The sequence below is a fragment of the Centroberyx affinis genome, unplaced genomic scaffold (genome assembly GCF_046629955.1).
Source record: "Centroberyx affinis isolate AG114_WGS23_722 - 3 ecotype Tasmania unplaced genomic scaffold, CSIRO-AGI_Caff_v1 ptg003722l_1, whole genome shotgun sequence".
In the NCBI taxonomy this organism is placed as follows: domain Eukaryota; kingdom Metazoa; phylum Chordata; class Actinopteri; order Beryciformes; family Berycidae; genus Centroberyx; species Centroberyx affinis.
In genome coordinates, this window is record NW_027281605.1 from 1 (window position 1) to 23,765 (window position 23,765).

A 23,765-nucleotide genomic window follows, 5' to 3' on the forward strand; every position below is an offset into this window, starting at 1 on the left:
GTTACTAGTAGCCTACCATTACTATTCCACCTGTGGGCGGACTTGCTCCTGATTGGTTACTGCGCTCTGTCAATTATTTTTCCGCTGTGCCGCCTTCAAAATAAGAGTTCCCTACTTCTCCCTCTTTCCCAGCAGGTTGACAGCCTCATCTAGTTATGAAAAATGTATAAATCTTCTAATAAAATAATAAAGTTGAGTTACCATAAAGCATCATATCTATTTTCAAAATTCAAAGAATAAGCTCAGTTTATCCTCATTAACGCTATGGACAGCGTAAATAGACAGTTAAGAACAGTGGAATGGAAATAGACGACATCATTTCAATGTGTTGCTGCAGGAAACGATGGCTGTGCTCAAGATCATTATAATTGCGTGTTTGCGTACTCTCTTCAGCAAACAGCACACAGGTTTTAATTTCAATGAAATACTGCTGCAAATAATTGCATTGTATGTGAAATAGAAGAATGAGTAAACAGAGGCACTTCATGGCTAAGGTTCAGCTGTTCCACCCTTCACAAGAACTTCAACATCTCCCGTGTACATTTGTTTCTTCACGCAATTTTCGCTCTGCTTTTGTCCAGTTTGGTTTGATTACAGAAACAAAGATAAAACAGAGAAAGTCTGGTGGAGCGTTGGGATGACTGGAGGTTTTCCAGTTCAGTTTCTCACTGAATTTATACTGTAGAGTCTGTTTCTTCTGTTTTCTATCAAGTAGCAAAGCTTCCTGTTCCTCTGCCTCAACGTCATGTTGATGCTCACAACAAACCAACACACACACACACACACACACATCTAGGTAACGCTTTATTTTCCAGGTCCACAATTTCCTAATGATTTCCTAGAAAGGAACTGTTAATTTCTTATGACGTTTCCTGGAAAGAACCATGACATGATGTAGTAGTTCTATAGAAACTCATCAGTCTGGAGAGTCGATCAGATACTGAACATTTCTAAAAGAGTTTCCTGGAAAGAACTGCAAAGCTATAAACTATTTATTGGAAAAATAATAGGCAGAGGTCAATTATCAGAAGTCATTATATATATAATTATATAATATAGTTATTTGTTGAATTCTTAATTCATTTTAGTTAATTTTCAAATTTTCTGTATAACTGCTACATAATTTCATGGTTCTGAAACAACAGAAGAAATTGGAGGAACTTACCAACTACTATTGAACTCTTTCTCTATTTTCCCTGTAATTGGAATATCACTTCATGGTTCTTTCCAGGAAACTTACTGAGAAATGACCAGTTCCTTTCTAGGAAATTATTAGGAAATTGCGAATCCGGAAAATAAAGCGTTATCCAAATCTATCATCAATAATTCTGTCTGTTTTCTGATGGATCAGTGCGGCCGCCGCCTAACGAACATATTGGGAAAGAATAAGTAAAGAGACAGATTTCAGGTTGAAGTGCAAGTGTGTGTCACCAGCTTTTCCCAATATGGCAGAACAAATATATAGAATTGTGTGTGTGTGTGTGTGTGTCCATGCAGCTCTGAAGATCCACGTGTCGGCGGCGACTCGCGACGTTCTGCTGGAGTTCAACTGTTTCCAGCTGGAGCTGAGAGGAGAGATCGACATCAAGGGCAAAGGCAAGATGACCACCTATTGGCTACTGGGAGAGAGTGACAGCCAATGACAGAGGACCTGGGAAGGAGGAGAGGAAGGAACGAAGGAGAGAAGGGAGGGAAGGAGAGAAGGGAACCAAGGAGAGAAAGGAACGGAAGGGAGAAGGGAATGAAGGAGAGAAGGGAGCGAAGGAGAGAAGGGAACGAAGGGGAGAAGGGAATGCAGGAGGGAGCTGAGCAAAGGAGAGAAGGAAACAAAAGGAGCTAAGGGAACGAAGGAGAGAAGGGAGCGAAGGAGAGAAGGGAGCGAGGGAGAGAAGGGAATGAAGGAGAGAAGGGAATGGAATAGGGAAGAGAATAAGGAAGCTAAGGAAACAAAGACAGAAGGGAACAGAGGAGAAAATGGAGAGAAGGGAGCAAAGGAGAGAAGGGAGTGAAGGAGAAAAAGGAATTAAAGAGAGAAAGGAGAAAAGGAAGCAAAGGAGAGAAAGGTATGAAGGAGAGGAGGGAATGAAAGAGAAAAAGGAACAAGGGAGAGAGAGGAGAAAAGGAGAGAAAAACAGCAAGATGTGGAAGACACAAAGACGAAGGCAACTAATTGTGCATTCATCTGCTGTCGGATTATCGGATATGCCACTTTCCCACCGGGAAGCGGCACCTGAACGTCTCACAAGTCAGGCACGGAAGAGTCGGGACTCTGGACGGTCGTGAACCGGCTGAGCTCCAAGCCAACATGGCTGCCAACACACAGCTGAACAGAAGCCTAAATAACTGCTTACTTAAAACTTTACAAATCCCCTTAATTCCTCCTCGCTCTCAAGCAGGTCGGCTGTTTGCAGGCGGACATGAATCAGATGCTTCGTCACCTCCGAGTTGGACCAAGAAGCACATGAACAAGTCGGGTGTAGAAAAGTACATCTGATGCGCACCTGAACGCAACGCGACACAAGCGTAAAGGACAGGACTGCAGGCGAGAAACAACAACAGCTCCTGTGAAAGAAAGAAAGAAAGGCCCTGAAACACCGTTTGACAGTGGAGGAAATAACAACTGAACCTGCAGAACCAGGAACGGACCTGAAGGACTCGTTACTCCTTAAACGAAGGAGCAGAAAGCCGAGAAGACAAAATATTTGTGAACTCTGGAGTTTGTTTGTTCCGGGTCTTTCCCTCGTCTTTCACGTATTCCACTGGTGCCGGTTTCAATTCGACTTCGAGTTGAGTTGATTTGCCCTTTAACTTGCCAGCCGCTGAGGGATAAAAGAGTGATGCAATACCTAATGAACTGTTTATGTTATACTGCCATCTGGTGGTTGAAAGATGTACAGTTAACTGGGGCCATGTTGGCTGTGGTTTCACACCATGAAGCCTCCTTCACTGACCTCAACACACATTTCTGGGCTGCTTTGAAAAGTGTCTGAGAGACTGATGGATATCATATTTCACCTACCAGTCCCTGACTCTGTTGAAATGACTTTCAGCTGGTCGGCAGGCGAATGGACAGCTAGCTTCAAGGATAAGTTCAATGATTTTGTTCCCATGTATAATGAGTCTCTTCCTCCCTGTAGCTGTTGGACCCACAGACAGTTTTGTCTCCAGTCAGCTGTCAGTTGAAGCTCCGCTGCCTCTTGCTGCAACAATAAGTCCAAACTGTTTGTCAGAATATCTCCAGAAAAGCCGTCTGTGTCTCCACAGGAGAGTCGAGAGGAAACATCCAAAAATATACAGGATCCAGTCATTAACGGTTAAATAATTCTGTCAACCAAGGACTTCAATGACCTGTTATCCTTTAAAAAAAGGATATTTCTTTTAGTTTTGTGCTGTCAATCATTTTGGATGATCGATTTGGACTATCCTTCTGCTGAAACCTTAGCTTCAGTTCAGTTAGGCATTCAGAAGAGTGAGAGTGAAAATGAGCCATTGGTTTTTACCAGTGACCAAACCAGCAGTGTTTCTTTGTACTGAACTGTTTCCTGAATAGAGAGGAGAAGTCTGATGTCATTTTGTAGGCTGTAAAGTTGCGTTGCCGCCATTTGGTGTGTAGTCCAAAATATGAATATGAATGGGATTTACACGCCAGAAATAAAATGTGCTGACTGGATTTTCTGGAGATATTTTGACAAACAGATTGACTGGAGACAATATTGCCTGTGAGTCCCAGAACTACAGGTATGTAAGAGACTCATTATATATATAGGAACAAAATCGACAAACTTATCCTTTCAGTTTGATTGGAGGGAATGCAATTTTTCCCTCCTTTTGCCTCGTAAACTAACAAATTGCAATGAAAAAGGCAAAAGAGTCTGTTATGTTGTGTGTGTGTAAACAAGGTGTTCTTTGACCTGATCTGGTGGGAAAAGAAGCCACTGCTGGTGAAACGGTGCATAGTTTGATTTGAAGATTTTCCAGAAATCCAAACCCAGAAAGTCAAACTCTTTCAGGTACAGCGGCTTTCTGTTCCAGCTCACAAACCGGTGAATTGCTTTTTGAAGATGCCAGGCTTCAGTCCCACAGGAAGTGTTCGATCTCTGTTTTGCAGCTTGAGTTTTGTACAGTAATGATTTCGTCAAACAGAAATACAGTTAGCCAAGAACACATCCCTCTTCCTATGTCCTATGTTCCCAGGATCCTATGTTCCCAGGGTCCTATGTTCCCCAGATATATATATGGCACATAATGGGAACATGACAAAAGGTCCTATGTTCTCAGGGTCAAGTTCCCCAGTTCTAGGGTTAGGGTTAGGGCTAGAGACCTTCAAAATCAAATAAAATGACAACCATTGGTTTTGTTATGTGTTTATATATGTTTTGAAGCCTTGTTCCAATAAAAAAAAAAGGATAATATTTATGAAATATTTTAACTTGAAACGGGTCAAATTTGACCCGAACACAATAGGAGGGTTAATGTGTGTTAACAGAATATTGAATATGGAACATAGGACCCTGGGAACATAGGACCTTGGGAACGTAGGCCCTTGGGAACTTAGGACCCTGGGAACTTAGGACCCTGGAACATAGGACCCTGGGAACATAGGACCTTGAGAACTTAGGACCCTGGGAACTTAGGACCCTGGGAACATAGGACGCTGGGAACTTAGGACCCTGGGAACATAGAACCTTGGGAACATAGGACCCTGGGAACATAGGACCTTGGGAACTTAGGACCCTGGGGACGTAGGACCCTGGGAACATAGGAACTTGGGAACTTAGGACCCTGGGGACATAGGACCTTGGGAACTTAGGACCCTGGGAACGTAGGACCCTGGGAACGTAGGACCCTGGGAACATAGGACCCTGGGAACATAGAACCTTGGGAACTTAGGACCCTGGGAACATAGGACCTTGGGAACTTAGGACCCTGGGAACATAGGACCCTGGGAACGTAGGACCTTGGGAACTTAGGACCCTGGGAACTTAGATATGCTCCCTCCCACCTCAGCAACACGCTGTAACCTAATTCACACAAGAATAGACTGATTCATGCCAACACATCTCTATACTGTGCTTTTGAACCTCTACTCAGCTCACACTTGTCTATGACCACAAGCTTCAGTATTGGTATTTTGTATTTGAGGTCAGCATTATGGTGGGAAATAAACCAGCAGCCACACAGTCCTCCCAGGTGTTTTTGTCATTTCGGGGCTTTCAGATTCAATCCGGATCCATTTTTTTTTCTCCTAGTATGGCGAAAATGTTGTTCTGTTCTACAATGGGTGAAATAATGTAAGCATAAATAAATTACATATTTTAAATGAATTTTTTTATACTGATTTTTTTCAAAACTGTTAACAACCATGGGGCGGAAGTTGTGTTATTCTCACTTTACAAAGTCACAAAATGCTGGAAGTCTTCAAAACCATCAGAATCCACCTCAACTAATAAAGCAGAAACAGTTAATATCAGTGTTGGATGCAGTTAAAGGCATTAACATAATCTTACATCTCTATTCATTTTCATGGTAGACTGAAAGAGGGCGGGGCCAGAATCTCTTATTTGGGCTGAAAAATTATGTCACGTTTCAGAGGGCAATACTGACACAGTAAATTCAGGTGTGGTTTGTAAGGTTTTTCGTTATTGCTATATAAAGTATTGATCCTCATGTTGGACAGTCACATATGGTCCCTGTTCCAGGAGGGTTTACTGAACATTTCCTTTCCGGGCCCCTGCCACACCCAGTGGATTGGAACAAGCCGCCATTCCCCGACCAGCAGAAGGAACGAAACCATCTTGAGTCGTAGGTGGGACAAAATATTTTCTCTCAAAGGATCTACATCGATGAACTCAGTCCTCACAATGTCTAAATGTGTCTCACAGTATGATAGATATTTTTATATAGTGCCATATATTAAGTGTGGAAGTCAAAGCATTGTTTGAGATTCATTTGAAGAGAAAATTCCAGAACATCACAAATTCATTTTGGGGGGAAAAGAAAACATTACCTAAAATGTATCATTAAATATCTCCAAAAATATACAGGATACAGTCATTAACGGTTAAATAATTCTGTCAACCAAGGACTTCAATGACCTGTTATCCTTTGAAAAAAGGATATTTCTTTTAGTTTTGTGCTGTCAATCATTTTGGATGATCGATTTGGACTATCCTTCTGCTGAAACCTTAGCTTCAGTTCAGTTAGGCATTCAGAATAGTGATAGTGAAAATGAGCCATTGGTTTTTACCTGTGACCAAACCCACAGTGTTTCTTTGTACTGAACGGTTTCCTGAGTAGAGAGGAGAAGTCTGATGTCATTTTGTAGGCTGTAAAGTTGCGTTTCCACCATTTGGTGTGTAGTCCAAAATATGAATATAAATGGGATTTACACACCAGAAATAAAATGTGCTTCACAGAGGCTTACTAGCTATAGGCTACTATGTTTTGTTCCATTAAATAAAATACATCAACTAACATCTTTGTGAATTTCCATCCTTAAAGGATAAGGCTGGTGTTCCAGCAAAATCAGCAATGAATTTGTTTTGCCAACAAGTCTCGTCCATGTAGCCGGTGCCCAATGCAGCCATGTCCCAGCAGCCATAGAACTGCTGGGACAGTCAAAAACATGCTGATATTCACTGTTTAATATTTAAAAAAATATTTACATCCACTAAAATATCATTAGTTTGTAAGTAAAAGGCTCCAGATAGATCTTAAACTTCACTGCACATGCCCACTAAGCTGCATCACTCCATGAGCTGCATCACTTTGACTTGCAACACAACTACGCATAGGTGTAGCTGGGTAAAGATACATTAAAATGTATCTTGTTACAAATTAGATGCTTGGTCATCAAATGTATCAAAATAAAATTCAACATATTGCTGTCAAGAAATGTTTATGAAAATGTGGAATTTGTATTTGTATTAATTTTCAAAATACAAAAAATACAACAAAGAAACAATTCTTTAGACTGACATTTCTTACACTTATAAAAATATTTTATAGGGGAAATTCAGCTAAAGTGAGATTACTGTTTACAGTTCAAACATTATAGTACTATTCTGAGTAAACACTTAAAAACAATCCTAAGAAATTAGTCTGTTACATATGGGCCCCAAATAGGTAAAGTGTAGCCGATCAATGAAGAACAATGATCTTATCATTGCCAAACATGGCTACCTGTAATTAATTAATTGGCTACTTGTCTTTGTGGAATGTGGTCAGTGACTTCACAGTGCATCAATCACTATGCTCTGGCCAAAATAAAATGCAGCAATCTGAATTTGTTAGTGCTTTATTTTAAAGAAATCTGATAAGAAAGTACAGTCATTTGAGCATTTTGAAATACAAAAATATATTGCTTCCATAAGTTCTTGATACACTCCAGCCAAAAAAAAATAAAAATACAAAATATACTATATCAAAGTAATGAAATGTTGTTCAAATACGTTTAATTAAAACACTGCACCTCTGTGACTCCTGCTAGTCCTTCTCCCTGTCCTCCTGCCTGTAGATAGTATAGCAAAACAAATGGCTCTCCTCCTCATCCTGAACTCTGTAATATGGAAGTCTGAAGATTAGAGATGCAGGCTTGTGACTATAAAATATGACTCAGTAACTACCACTGAGATGCTCTTAATGTTATCACAGTATTAGTACAACAAATGGTGCATGTAATGTGTTACAGCGACTATGACACTTTGGAATAAATAGGTGATTACATATTAGATTTCTCAGAAAAAGGTAATAGGGCATTTTGACTATGAGATTGTGAACACAAATATAATTTAACACAATTTAATAATAATAGTTAATCGATCATATTACTGAGAAGGAGCATCACGATGGATTACATTAGTGATTGTAGTTTTTAGAGAGTAATCCGTAATCTATAATGTACTGCATGTGAAAAATAATCTTTATAGTATTGCTATAAAGGTAAAGCCCTAAGAGCAACTACTCACTCAACAGAAGTTTGGCTACAGCAGTGCAAGTTGTTGCAGTATTTGATGACGTGTACTTCACCTGATGGCTTAGTGTAACGCTTCCTGTATATCTTGGTATCTCTACCAATCAGCACAATCCTCGGTTCTTGTTTAGTGCTACACACTTTTGGTGCTACATGGTGGTTATTAGGGTTATCCATGCCTGGTCTGTGGCTACCTGACACCAGGTGTGCCTCATTGACTGCCAAGGAGCAACAAAAACCTGCTGGACACCAAAACTGAAGAACCCTGCATTACATCCTCATCTAATCTTATTTATATATTTATCACGGTCAAGTCTCAAACGGCTTTACATACCATTATATACATGTCATATACCATTCTACATCATACATATACATACTACATCATATAGGCCTACATTCTTCATATAGATCATACACATACTACACATACTATGTCGTATACATACTACACACACACACTCCCTATGGGCAATTTAGAGTCTTAAGTTCACCTAAGCTGCATGTCTTTGGACTGTGGGAGGAAACCAGAGCAAACACGGAGAGAACAAACTCCACACAGAACAGACTAGATAGACTGAGGCAGTGGGTTGAGATTTCACAGACTGCCCAAGATTTGTTCTCTTCATATATGACTCATAGGGCATTCCTTGTGTCCATTAATGGCTATTTCTCCTCTCAGTCCTTGATCACGTATGGTGTGCCACAAGGCTCAATTCTTGGACCAATTTCATTCTCCCTGTATATGCTTCCTTTGGGTCACATAATTATGCTATGCTGATGATACCCAGCTGTACCTCTTAGTCAAGCTAAATAAGTTGGCCTAAATAAGATGGCCTTTCTGCATAGTTGTTTAACAGATGCTGAGGACTGCATGTCAAAAAAGATCTTACAATTAAAATCGGACGAAACTGAATTCCTTGTTATAGGCCCTGAGTGAACATCCAGCCTAATTTGGCCTGCCCTTGGTCCTCTAAATCGGCATATTAAGTCTCTTATATTATTATATATATCTTTCAGCTGCTTTAATTAGTCAATTAATCACTGCCCCTCCAGCCAAGCTAAATCAAGGTTTCAAACAAGTCACTGTAAAAGAGGACTACACACAGTAGAGTACGACCCTTTGTTTTGTCAAGCTACTTCACCTGACACAATCTCATTGAGGAGCCATAATCCCAAACTTTAAAAATTGGGTAGACAGGCTCAGTGAATGTGGTGTAGAAGGTGTATAAGTGTGTCAGCGACCTGCCAGAGGAAACTCTGTAGAAGGACAGGATGCCAGCCGGCCAGTCCAGGTAAATGGCCAATCTACGAGAACCAGCCAAAGGGACTTGAAGGAGAATGCTCTTAAAGTTGTGATATGCATGGTAGCCATAAGCAGAACAGTGTAGACCCCAGGACAGTGGATTGTACCCCATCACACAATCATTGCCTACCCCCTTGCGACTGATAGCCCTGTATGTAACTCCGAGCCCAGCCCAGTTCCCTTCCCACTCAGCCTCCCAGTAGCAGCGGCCAGTCAGGCCCTGTTGGAACAGGACTTGTGTCCAGTAGTCAAATCTGTCTGGGTGATCAGGATATGGCTGCTCTTCTCTCCCCTGGGTGACCTTCCTGTTCCCATCAGAGAGGATGAGGAGCTTGTGGGCTGTGTTAGGATCCACTGTGAGCTCACACGCATCTGATGGCAAGAAGAAGTCAAGGGATTAGAATCAGCAGTTATACCTGGATATGACTGTGATCATCAGAAATGTCCCCATAACCACAGTAAAAATGGCACACTTGGATATTATGGCATTTATCCTTCAGGTACCAAAGCATGTGCACTTCATGGGGAGTTTTACTTAAGTGGTCTAGAAAAGAATTTTAAAAAAAAAAGGAGCAATCAAAAAAGGTAACAAACTAGCTCGCTGGGTTAGTAGGTCTCTGGTCACCTTTTACCAATGAGATTGTTTGGCTTAAACTACTTGCTGTATAAACTTGTATTACCACAACAGCCACTCATTTATTTTATTTTCAAAAGTGTGTTTGGGCCTTGTTCATTTTCAACAAAAACATCAACTTAGAGGCAACAATATCCAATTCCTAACCGATTTTGTTAAGACTCTCGCAACTTACATTTTCGCAGTCCTGATTTTAACCAGAATTCTTCATTGTGGTCCACACTGTGGAATAGATAGGCACATGTGCTGTGAGACAGTCTGGACATTGTAGAGGCAGAGAGCATAAAAGCCTGTCTCAAGGCCTGTTGGTGTCACATCTGAATCTGCCCCATGTGACATCAGTACTGTTACTTAAAGAAATAAAAGAATCATACTAGATTATGGACTTTACCTGAGTGAGAAGTCACAGTGTGCTTCCTCCAGAGCCGCAGAGATGAGCTTCACTCCAGAGTCTCCTGGGTGGTTGTAGCTCAGATCCAGCTCTCTCAGGTGGGATGGGTTGGACCTCACAGCCGAAGCCAAGAAACCACAACCCTCCTCCGTAATACTACAGAACGACAACCTGTTGAGCAGCAGAGTTTGCCCTTAAGTGTTTGTATCACCACTAGAACACACCTAATACACAAAATGTGTTACTCTCTGATGGATATTTATTCATATCAAAAATGTATGTAGCCACCCTAAAATTGATGCCCATGCCTAATTAGTCTGATGACAATACTTTTGGGCCACAGGATTATGGTGTAGAACTCTGCCCATAGTTTGTAGCAAAAAAATGCATCAACCCTCCTAATACATAACTTGCGAATATGCTTATATGGTTTGAACAATATGTTAGCTGAACTATGAACGTTACGCTGCTGTTGTAAAATGATCAAAGTGAAGTTAATGTCGTAGGGTAACCTATGCTCAGTTTGCATTAGTTATTTTTTCATTCTGAGCGTTGTTGTATTGCCAGCCTTTAGGAATATCATTAATTAATTTGACTTCAGTCACAGATGCTGAAACCCCTGCCTTAATAAAGGCCTGTATCAGCCAGAACAACTTAAAAGCACAATAAAGTCAACATTTCAAGGTGTTTACTGAGATGTGTGGTGGTTCTTGGGCTATTATATGCATAGGTTTAATAATCCGATCACAATCAGCATATTAACCATAACACAGAAGTCTGTCTTTCAAGAAAAGGGGATATGAGACGTTTTTAGCCAGATGATGTTTTTAATTCAACATGTTTGAAACTTAAGAATGACGATATGTACAGTAGTAGATTTGTAGGCCTAACATGTTATGCCTATCTTGCATGAATGTAACAATTATTTTCATACAATCATAGGCTACTAATTGGGACTCATGTCGATAAATATGAGTGGACAGGAAGGTGAGCGTGAGTGAGCAACCATTCTCAATGTGACAACCATTTGGTTTCACTTTTGTGACTGGTAGCCTATATTTTTTTATTTCAATTCCAACCTTGGTGATGAAGTAATATTTTTCATCGACTTGTCCATGTTTATATAGCCTGCATGAAACAACACAGTAAGAACGCATGGGGCGAAGTAGCCTATCTAAGATGCGCTTTTAGTAGTCCATCTTCGGAACATTGTAGTTTCACACGGCAGACTCACGTCATTAACATCCGCCATCGCATAATTACGTAGCCTAGTGTAAGTGCAGTCGGATTCTCTTAGCACCGCGGTTGTCTTTTCCTAAGCCCTTATGAATTCTCCTTCATATCTTTCCTTAACCTCATGATGTTTTCCAATTAGGTCAAGGAAAAGTGGTTAGGAATAGGAGTTAGGACGTATTTTTTTGACTAGGGTCAAAAAACTAGGGCCTGTGTCTTCAGGCCCCGTCTGGTTTACGTGCGCAATCTACCACAGGTTTCTTGGGCTCTATTTAGAGAGGTCTCGATTCAGGATATATGCGCTGCAGCTAGCTGGTCCTCGCCTCTCACGTTTGCAAGGTTTTATAAATTGAATGTCACGGCCCCAACTGTTGCATCATGCTGTTCTGAGCGTTTGCACTGAGGCGGAGCAGTAGTGGTTGTCCAACACCTGAGTGTTGGTGGTCAGTGTTCGAGATAAGCTTTTCTGGCAATATGGGAGTCTCCATATCCCATAGTGAGACATCGAAACAAATGCTATGAAAGAGAAGTTACTAGGTTTAGGTTACTTGTGTAACCCCGATTCTCTGAGTAGCATGAGTGAGATGTCTCACCGGACCGCTCTTCTTGCTACTGTAGTGATGCGAGAAGATGTGTGCTTGCTTGAATGACAAGTGACACAGCATTAGCCCTATATATAGGAGGAGGGGCCTGACACACACATCATGACTGCCAGCCACTCAGAGCTGGTGTAGTGGAATAAATGCTTCTGAAGATACACGAGGGGGGCGTAACCCATAGTGAGACATCTCACTCTCTGCTACTCAGAGAACCAGGGTTATGGAAGTAACCTAAAGGTTTCTCTGATGATCCCAAAGGCAATGCCATCTGGAGCTTCAGCTCCTAGCAAGTTCAACCATGGTGACTCGGTGGAGGAGGAGAAAACAGACAAAGTAATACTCATCCACCTATTGGTGGTCCTGGGATTAACAACCCCATGCTGTGAAACACACCTGCTACGGAAACTGGTATAATTGCAACCAAGACCAGCCATAGAGCAGACATGAGCCTCAACGATGACCACCCCTGGTGAAGGCCTTTGGAAGTCAGCGGTGTGAAAGATAGTCTGCTTCCTGAAAACTAAGATCAAAACAGCACGGCACAGGGAAAGTCTGCACCAAGACTGATACCTCAAGGACTGCTCTGATTGCCAATGAAATGAAGAGATACCATCTTACCATCCTGGGAATTACTGACTGCAGATGCACTGACTCCGGGCATAATGTTCAACCGACCTGTTGAACGCTTGAAGCGCTGGTGCTGAGTGGCTGCATCAGGTAAGCGTTGGAGCAGGGAGCGCTGAGAAGACGTTAGCGTAGCTAACATTCGCTACAAAACGGCAGGATGCCGGCTGTTGGTCCCGCCCCTACTTCATCCTCATTGGTTGGTAGAACTCTGAAGTGACAGTGACGAGCGGTGTGCTTCAGAAAAGTTTAAATTGTTTCAACTCGAGAACAGGTCCAGCGCTCACGGCGCTCAGCGCTAAAAAGAGGTGAGGTACCTATTTTGGGTCGAAAGTGCTGAAAGCGCTACTTTTCCATTGGAATTAATGACAGAACAGCACCAGCGCTTTTTTCACAGGTCTTTGGTGGACACGGGGCCTTAATCACATATCCTTCAATCTGGGCATGATACCACTCACATCTATTGAGTTGCTCTCTCAAAATGAAAAGTCAACACCCTGATCGAATGTAAATGCACCTTAAATCCCAGGTTAATCACAGCTTGCCTCTCACAAATCTCACCATCATTCAGTGTTGCACTCCAAAGATGCAGAACCTGAGGGGAAAGACCACTGGTATAAACAACTGGTTGTCTCCAAAGTCCCCTAGCATGGCATGCTGCTAGGCATTGGTGACACTAAAGTCAGCAGAGATAACATCAACAGTGAGAGGACAATGGGAAAGCATTAATCTGGTGAGATGAAAGATAAATGCCATAACCCCAGTGCAAGATAAAACTGGCAATAAGTTAATCACTGAATGGCAGCAAGCAGCACATTGGGTTAAGCACTTTCAGGAAGGGCTCAATAGACCAGAACCCAACAAACCCGCCACTCCTCGCCCAGCTTCAAGTATCTTCAAGATTGACACTCGTCCATCAGGAGTACCATTAAAGCAATGAAGACTGCCAAAGCAGCTGGCACTGATTCCGTTCAAACTGAGATACTCAAGGCTGACCTATCAACAGTACTATCAACTACGGTACTCACTGACTTGTTCCAAAGTATTGGGGATCAAAACATCATCCTCAACTGGACTCGACTGGATTAAAGGCCTAATCCTCCTCCAACCTCCAGCAATGTGACAATTGCCATGGGATTACACTTCTATCCATCTCCATTGTGTGGCGTCCTCTTGGCCAATTGTGGATATCTGGCTAATACAGCTCCAAAACCAAGATTTGACTTTACAACACCCTTGTGAAATCAGTGTTGTTATATGTCTCAGAATGCTGGTGAGTAACAAAGGGGGATATGAAAAACATCACTGCCTTCCATAACGGATGCCTTCAAAATATATAGCAAAATATATAACAATGTCCAATCACCGGAATCAAATGCTATCATTTGCACTAGCTTGGTCATATCCTCAAGATGAGCCTAGACCACATCACAAAGAACACCTAACGTAGGACAGTGCAATCTGAGCTGGTGGATGAAACTTCCATGGTGCAAGGCACAACACACAGTGAATTACCACCAAAACTGGAGAACAATTGTGGGGTAGATGCCATATACCCCACCTGGGGCGAAGATTAGAAGTACTAAACACCAAAACCACAATTATCCTCATTATCTTTTTTTACCCTGTGCTGAATATGAGCATTAGCAAGATATACTTATAAGCTATCAAACTCATACTAACAGTTTCACTAACATCAATAGTATTAAAATTAAGATGAAATTTAAATTAATATTAAAATGATACCTGAGGCCTTCCAATTTACAGCGCAAATTTCCCAGTCCAGTGGACAGCAGCTTCACTCCTGCATCTTCAATGTCGTTGTCACTCAAGTCCAGCTCTCTAAGATGTGATGAGTGACAGCTCAGTACTGAAGCCAGCTTGTCACAGCACCTCTGGGTGAGACCGCATCGGTTCAGCCTGAAGGGAAACAACAGAGAATGTCCTTGTATCTCACATGTCGTTGCTGTCTGTTGGTAAAAACTGCATTGTGCAATATCAAAACTACATGGTTGTCAACAGCAATATTTTCTGTGTATCATTCAAAAACTTAAAGCACAAGTGGACATATTTGGAAGAGAATATACTCATACTAAATCCTGCAAAAGGATCAAAACTACTTATTTTTGACATCAAACATCTCACTATAAGGATTTAACTTTACAACAGAATACCAATGTGGACTCAATATTGTACGTCATCCTCATTATCAGGTACAGCACTTATTCACCTTAGTGTCTTCAGTCTGCAAAATGGGTTCCCAAGTCCAATGCAGAGAAGTTCAATTCCTGAATCTTGTAAGTTGTTGTCACTTAGGTTTAAATCACTCAGTTCACAAGATGTTGAGCTGAGAGTGGAGGACAGCGTCTCACAGCAGTTTCCAGTGAGATTACAATCATTCAGCCTGATAAAGAGAAAGACAAATTCGATTTGCAATTTAAATGTACAATCCATGATGGGTACAACAGATCCACTGTTAATTATGAAAACATTATGTACTTTTTAAATGTCTGTTTGTGTCATATCTGAGTCTGTAATGGTGTGTTGTGTTAGAACACACAATTCAAAATATGTTATTGTCACAATGTCAGTGAATGGACTTGAGAGCCTATCAAGGAATAAATATCCAGATGGATTTCTTGTTTCTCAACATGAGTGAAGTTGTTTATTAAGATGAGGGTTTAAATGGATAAAGCAAAAAGGACTAATCTTTCAGAATTTAAGACCCGCCAGTATCTCATCTGAATTGCTCATCTTGAGTGTCAGTCAGTCTGTCCCGTGTAGCTCAATGAGTGGACCGTGGCACTAACACTGCCAGGGTTAGGGGTTTGATTCCCACTGTAGCCACCCACTGTAAAACTGTATGCACTCATAGAACCACAAGGTGGGAAATGACTAATGAATGATTTACAGAGATACTTGCATTGCTGATCTGGATGCTTTGACAACTGGTAGGAGCCTCTGAAGACCGTCTTCTGTTTTGGAGTATTTCTTCAAGTCAAACTCCTCCAGCTTCTTCTCTGAGGTCAGCAACACAAAGACCAGAGCTGACCACTTTGCAGGGGAGCAGCGGTCCATCACCGAGTCTCGTTCTGAGCCCAAGTACTTCTGGATCTCCTGCTCCAGAGAGTGGTCATTTAACTCATTCAGACAGTGGAACAGATTGATGCACCTCTCTGGATGTGGATTCTCCCTGATCTTCTCCTTGATGTACATGATGGTTTCCTCATGACTGTGTGAGCCGCTGGCCTCTACCTGTATCAAGCCTCTGAACAGAGCTTGATTGGACTCCAGCGAGAGTCCGAGGAGGAAACGGAGGAAGAGATCCAGGTGGCCGTTGTCACTTTGTAAGGCTCTATCCACTGCAGCCTTGTGCAGACCGGCTACAGGCATGGTTTTGGACATCTGAGGTTCGGTCGAGGTGCCATGTTGTTTGAACATCAGGTTTACACCGCGGATCCTGTACATCAGGTAGACGTACAAGGCTGCGAGAAACTCTTGGATGCTCAGATGCACAAAGCAGAAGACTTTATTACGCAACAAGGGCTCTTCCCTGAAGACCTGAGTGCATACTCCTGAGTAGACAGATGCTTCTCTGACATCAATACCACAGTTTCTCAGGTCTTCCTCATAGAAGATCAGGTTGCCTTTCTGCAGCTGCTGAAATGCCAACTTCCCAAGTGACATTATGATCTTATTGCTCCTTTGGGAGTCCAATTCCAGCTGTTCTCGGTACTTGAGATGCATCTGTGTGGTCTGAAATGCCAGAAAGTGGATGTACATTTGAGTCAATGTCTTCGGCATTTCTCGTTTTTCTGATTCTGCACACATTTTTCTCAGTACAATGGAAGAAATCCAGCAAAACACTGGCACATGGCACATGATGTAGATGCTTCTTGTTGACTTTATGTGTGTGATTACTTTTCTCGCTAATTTTACATCATCAATTTTCTTGTTGAAATATTGCTCCTTCTGTGGGTCGTTGAAGCCTTGTACTTCAGTCACTAGGTCAATGTACTCTGGAGGGATGCAGCCGGCTGCAGCAGGTCTGGAGGTTATCCAGAGACGAGCTTTTGGTAGCAGGTTTCCTGAAATGAGGTTTGTCAGCAGCACATCCACTGAGGCTGACTGTGTGGCGTCACAACAGCGCTCGTTGCCCTGGAAATCCAGAGGGAGTCGGCACTCATCGAGACCATCCAGCACAAACAGAACGCTGTAACTCTCCAGGTCTTTGAGTTCAGAGGCTTCCAGCTCGATAGAGAGGTCACACAGTTCCATCAAACTTCTTTTTTCCATTTTTAGCAAATTCAACTCCCTGAAAGGAAGTGAAAACAGGAGCTGGATGTCTTGATTGGCATTCTCCTCCGACCAGTCCAGCATGAACTTCTGTGCCAACATGGTTTTGCCAATGCCAGCTATTCCCTTGGTGAGCACCGTTCTGATTGGTTTGGCTTGTCTGGCTAAAGGCTTGAAGATGTCCTCACACTTGATTGGAGTTTCCAAAGTCCTTGGTCTGTTGAAGGCTGTCTCAATCTGTCTCACCTCATGTTCATTATTGATCTCTCCACTGTCTCCCTCTATGACATGGAGCTCTGTATAGATCTTTTTGAGAGGTAATGCATGTCGTTGCTTAGTTATCTCTCCCAACAAGGACTCATATTTCCTCTTTAGGGAAGATCTTAGTTTCCGTTGGTACATGATAAGTTCTCCGTAATGATCTAACAACACAGAAATTTGTCTCATTAATAACAACCCCAATAAATTGTTTTTTCTTAACCCTAATGTGTCCCGTCAATCAGCATGAAAATGCACAAGCTTTACTCAAACAGCAATAACTTTTGGTGGATTGTCTTGTTGTAAACACTAGAAGAACCTACCTAATAACATTTGTACAGGTACAATGACAGGATCAAAAGCAGTCCAATCAAAGTTGCACAGTGTGCTGATAAAGTCCCCAGTTTGACTGCTATAAAAGTACTGCATCTTTGTGTATAGAGATCAGTTTTTCTCTTTTAGTGGTACTTGCCATTTAGCTGAGTGTGTGCTGAAAAAACAAATGTTCAACATATCGACAATCAAAAATGGCTTCACTATGTGGTAAAATGTAAAATTAGTGAGAAATTTACAGAACTTTCTAAGGTGGCTTTCACACCAGCATCGTTTGGTCCGGACTTTAGGACCCTTTTGCTAAGTTCGGATAATTTTGACTGGTGTGAACGCACCATGCGGACTCGGGTGCGGACCAAAATCTTGCAAAAGGTTTGCCAAAAATCGCCAGTCTCGGTCCTCTTCCATTCGGACCGTGGTGCGGATCATTTCGGTGTGAAAGCAACTTTGATAAAGTCAAAACCAAAATTACATAAAAAAAATAAATACAGAGCAGTACCGGTGGTTGTACCTGATTTTGGAGCTACTACTGGCTCGGTTCGTTTTATAACCAAAGTTTTCCGGCTGGGTGGTATTTGGACCTTCGGGCCAATCACAATGCTTAAAATCAGAAAACGCCGCTCAACCGGGATGCCGGGCGACATTAAACAAACGCTCAATCAAATGACAGACAGACAGTTTACTCTGAGCCGCGGTGCTGACAGGTTGTGTTGTGAAAATGTAGAGAAAGAAGAAACTAGAGATTCTTTCCTATTTTCAACCCAATCTGAGTGATAAAACAGTGTGTTCAAGTGAATTTAACTTGTTTCTATAAACAATCAGGTTGTCACGGGTGTCAGAAAAAAATAGTAATTTAAAACAAATTTCCTGCATTTCTACACCACCTAACCTCTTGGATTAAGTCAAGAAACAGCAACCCTGTATAATGTAAACCAAAAATGTAAAATTATGTTATATTACTAGATTTCAGCATTGAGATGCTTACATTCATGATTTTGCATAGGCATACTAACCTAAAAACCTATTATTGGGAATCGCGAGAAAGTTTCAGAGCGACAGACACATAGAGCATCCCCGTAACCATAGCAACTCACTCTCACTCCTGCCTGAGAGGAGAGGGAGAGACGCAGAAGAGCCGCTGACTGGGATTACTCTGAGCAGCATGCATGGGAATAAATTACAATATAATAGATTTGTGTATATTTCTCGCTATTCAGATGGTTTGAATAACTCTCTGCTGCACGGTGCTGCTCTGTCTCGTCTGTCCTGCTGTCAGTTTCCTTTTTTCACGTTGCAACGTTATCAGTTATGAATTTGTTTTTCACTGCGTGAGAAAATAGACTTGTGGCGTGAGAGCTGTGAAAAATGTCAATTGCGTGAGTCTCACGGTCAATGCGTGACAGTTGGCAGCCCCGTGAACTTGCTTGACATTATTATGTATGAAACTGCCAATCAGATTTATTTACTTATTAATCGGAGGTGCCAGAACGCCGTTCCGGATCTTTCCGGCCCAATTTAACCCCTGGTCGTGGGCCTGTACAGGATCTGGACATGTTTTCACTCCCACCTAGATATCTGTCCAACAGGTCCGCTTGATATTATAGTACAACAAAAGGCTAACTTCACTGGGCATCATGTGGCAGCTACAGTCAGCTCCCCTAACACACACAAACTCCCCAAGAGAAGATACAATCTCTTACTTTGCTCAAGCGTGTCAGCGAGTCCATCCTTGTTCATGGTCTTCAAAATATGGAGGGCGATCTTCAGAGCTGCTTCATTTGCTTCAGGGTTGGACTCAACCAGCTCATCATCAACCACTTCCTCCTGTTCTTCCTCAGACAATTCTTTGTGCTTCTCAGTAAGGACCTTCTTATGTCCTCTCAGAGCTTGCTTTAGGAAAGCCATGGCTTTGGATTCAAACACCTGATACAGACCAAGAATTGTTTTATTTTATTATAAGACATTTTAATGTAACAGTATTTATTCTAGGAGGTATAGGTCTGTCTTATACATCGTTGTTTTTATTTTGCAGTTTCAGTGTTGATGTTCAGTGTTGATGTTCAGTGTTGAGTGTTGATAATTGACTAAACATTAGACAATAACTAATACTGGCTACTCCACAAGTCTATGGGTTAAGTGCAGTGAAACTCTAGTGAGATGTATTGGCGTGTATGTCTACATAAAGCAAAACAATGTAATGTAAATCTTGCCATGAGGCCTTTTATCTAAAGCAAGGGAAATTAATTCCTAAATTACAATAAGCAACAATAATTCACTCATAGTTATAGTCGTAATTTGCTCATAGTTTCCTACTCTTAACTACTCTGTGGAAGAGAAGATGCCATCTCAGTGACTCACTGAAATTTTGATAATGAACAATAAATAATTCACTATACTGATTAGTACATTAATAAATAAAACGGCCCACCTTTAATGTGTCCTGGTCTTGTTCAACACATGGTGTAGTCTGACCACTGAAAAAACACATAAAACTTACAGCAGCACAAAAGACATTTTCAACCAGAGCAGAGTTTGCCTTGTTAAATGAGGTAAATATTCAACATATTGCACACTGAAATGTATCTTTAGCCCTGTCTGGACAGGATTAGTACTACAGTGTGGGTATTGTAATTATTTTAATGAAGAGTTAGCACAGGATGAATATATTACAATAGTATTCCATGCACTACTTTTCAACATAGAAACAAATCTTTTATCACTTTGTATGACATCTATTGGACTCATCTTATTTATCAACATCTTGAGCAATTTACCAATACACAAATGATGTTACAATCTTTTGTGCCAAAATCTAAATGGAGCATTCATTCAGAAGCCCAATTCAGTTGTCAAAAGAACGATGTACTAACCCACAAAAGGTGACTACTGAGGACAGAGACAGGCTCAGAGTTCCCTGTTTACTCACCTAGTGCAGCTACAACGATATGGGCTAGCTTATCTCTGCTGTGTTTTAACTATACCAGTAACTTCTTGACTGTGATATGAAGGTGATGTGGTTGTTTTGAACGCAGACTACCTGAGCTCAAACAGAAGTTCTTCTCTGAAGTCGGGAGGATGTTTTATAGACTTGCTACTTTTTAGGGACAAACAGCTGGGAGAAGGTGATGCTGTTCCTTCTTCCGGAGTGCTGTTAGATGAGAACAGTGATTTAGACAAAAAGAAAGATGACAGCTGTTAGTTAACAGTCTTAGTGTGGCTGAGTGGGTAGAGCAAGGCACTAACACTGCCAAGGTTTGGGGTTTGATTCCCACTGAGGCCGCCCATACCAAAAACAAATATCTGCATGTCTGGAACTGTAAGGTGCTGTGAAAGAAATTCAAATGTTACTGTTTACATATTGTGATATGATCAAGGATGTTTAATGAAGACACTGTAAAATTTAGATTTCATCTTAGTGGCTAGGATTAAAGTTATTGCGCTTTGGAAAAATCTTTAAATCCCTGACACTCATTTAAAGCTGCACTAGCCCAGATCTTTATGTAAAAATCCAAAAGTGAGAAAGAAGAAGAGGAGAATGTCCCATACAGCCCTATCTGAGATGCTGTACGCCTGATTTGCCTAAATTAAAGGGCCCCTATTATATATTAACATTTCCCCTAGTTATATACATGTTTATATCACATTGTTCAAATGTGATTTTGAGTGTTTAAAATATTTTTTTTCCAGTCAGTTTCAGACTAACTCCAGGAAATGCATCACAACTGGACTCGGTCCTGATTGGAATGAGATGAGTGAAGAAAGAATGACTGAAATCCGTCCAATCAGATATCTCTAAGTTGCTGACTGCAGCTTTAATTAAGTTCTATCAGGTGGGCTAACAATCTTACTTTGTTCCTGAAGGTCCGGGTTCATTGCTGAAGTCTGGATTACGTCCTTTGGAGCGGTCGCTCTGCATTGATGTGTAGCTGCCTGATGGAGACACTGAGCCTCTCTCCTCTTCACTCTTCTGGACTTCAGTCAATCTATATGATAGATCAATAACATTGTACACCAGAAAAACAACAAACACGTCTACGCTGTACCTGTGCTCGCGCACACACACACACACACACACACACACACACACACACACACACACACACACACACACACACGCACACTCACACACACACACGCACACTCACACACACACACACAAATACCGTTCACTCACATAGCTTTCTTCCCAGTGTCAGGTCCATCTGGATGGCTCCTTTTCTTCTTGGAGGTTTTACCTTGGTGACTCATTTCTCCTCCAGTGTCTCTACAGAGAACAGCAGTGAAGTCTGCAGTCAGTCTCTGGTTTGAGCAACACACTCTCATAACCCCCCCCCCCACACACACACACACAAACAACCTCCACACCCTTCCTTTCCACCGTCAAACTGCTTCCTGTCTCCTCCTGATCCTTTCTAACACTTTTCCTGGAAGAGACAGGCTGCAAAGTTTTTTATTATATTTAGTTTTTATTTTATTTATTAATTTTATAGCCTTCAATTTACCTCATTAAGTCATTAAGGCACTTTCATCATGTATACAACATAATCTGATCTTTTACTGCATCTATTTTAAGTTTCACTCCATATTTAATGTAATGATTCCACTCAGTATTCTGATATGTCTGTTGTTATGCACACAGCAATACTTTATTACTTTTATCCAAAAATGCCTGTCTGTCTCTGGCTTGCTGCAGCTCGTGCATCAGTTTACAACCTTCAGCATTAGTTAGATTTGATGATAAATAATATTTAATACTTTACTTTAGTTCTCATTATTCTTCTTATTTTTCCGTGCGTTTTTTTGCTCACCTGTAACTCGAAAACCGTTCATGCTACACATACCGTTCTTATATCAAAACGTGCGGAATTCTTTGTAGATGTGTGCAAATTATGCATATTAATATTTGCATATATATATAGTTATTGCAGATTTAGAAGTTTTTTAAAAACGTCTTTGTCATGTATCTCGTCCTACAGTTTTAATGCCACAAAGACGGCCCATCTGTCAAACCGTGCGGAATTCTTTGTAGATGTGTGCTATGACTTTTGTTTATGATACTCCTTATACATTTTTGAGTTATTAATCATAAAATAATTCCATAGAGATCCATTGTATTATAACTCAGCCTCTGTATACAGTAGAAACTCCATTCAAATTGCAAAATGCTCAGTACGGTATACTGATCAAATGTGCATGCATTCATAATCATAGCATTTATAGTTTATGAGTTACGAAATACATGCATGTCTATGGCCTTCCATCCGCTTCCATGATATTTATAACTCAGCCACTGTATACAGTAGAAACTCCATTCAGATTTCAAAATGGTCTCCACGTCAGTTTACAGCAATCACACGCATTTTCTTCAGGAAATGCTTTTCTAGTTTCATTTTAGACTGTGTACTTTAAATACTTTAGATTTGTGAATGTGATAATTACCCAAAAGGCACAATACTACACGAGTATCATCGATGTTGTTATTATCAGCAGAAAAAAAGAAAACCATTAGAGACAAATTAATTAAATTAGGCTAGTTAGATCTAAGATTATATTTCTATACAAGGAACTTAAAATGTGTCACGCCACGACGTTTAAAGCTTTAAACTTAAAAAAAAAGAAAAGAAATACAATCTGAAAATCAATGCTGAAATCAAAACCGAACAGAAATCCTAATTATTATTTCTATGAATGTTTGATCCATGGAGCACAGAGACTGTTTTCCCTCAGAAACAACCAAACCTCTTCAGTTTCCACCTGTTAGTTTCTCAGTAAAGTTCCACTAATCTGATTTACAGTCACTTACCTGTTTTGATATGAAAATTCACCTTCGATGTTTCGTTCAGAAATGCGTCGATCTGATCTGGAGAAAAAAGTGTCGCAGTTACTAAACTTCACACTTTACTTTCACTTTCACGCACACAGGATCCACCTGGTCTGAATCTGTTTCAGTCTCTGATCAAAGCGCATTTATTTTAAATGAGGAACCTGTTCTATGTACTGAATTTATATTCTATTTATTGATAATTCATGCAGAACTAAAGCCAGTGTCTTCACCTGCAGTTTTCATGACGGAAATATTTCAGTGAATCAGAGCTGCAATGAAACTTTATCTTGTAAAA

At 41.0% G+C, this 23,765-nt stretch overlaps 1 protein-coding gene across 2 annotated transcripts; it reads right to left on the minus strand.

Moving 5' to 3' along the window:
• Positions 1-6,946: 6,946 nt before the first annotated feature.
• On the minus strand, positions 6,947-23,536 carry LOC139662176 (NLR family CARD domain-containing protein 3-like). Of its 2 annotated transcripts, none has more exons than XM_071540799.1 (12): positions 23,450-23,536; positions 21,821-21,910; positions 21,495-21,629; positions 20,684-20,794; positions 20,075-20,120; positions 19,347-19,569; positions 15,683-17,477; positions 14,990-15,163; positions 14,506-14,679; positions 10,304-10,474; positions 10,088-10,134; positions 6,947-9,650 (listed from the first exon to the last, which is right to left on the minus strand). In XM_071540799.1, exons 2-12 carry the CDS (start codon positions 21,892-21,894, stop codon positions 9,109-9,111), a joined length of 3,492 nt encoding a protein of 1,163 aa, XP_071396900.1. In that variant the 5' UTR covers positions 21,895-21,910; positions 23,450-23,536; the 3' UTR covers positions 6,947-9,108. The 2 variants fall into 2 exon arrangements, with proteins under 2 accessions (XP_071396900.1, XP_071396901.1); XM_071540800.1 differs by having other exon boundaries at positions 23,472-23,519.
• Between the last annotated feature and the right edge of the window lie 229 nt (positions 23,537-23,765).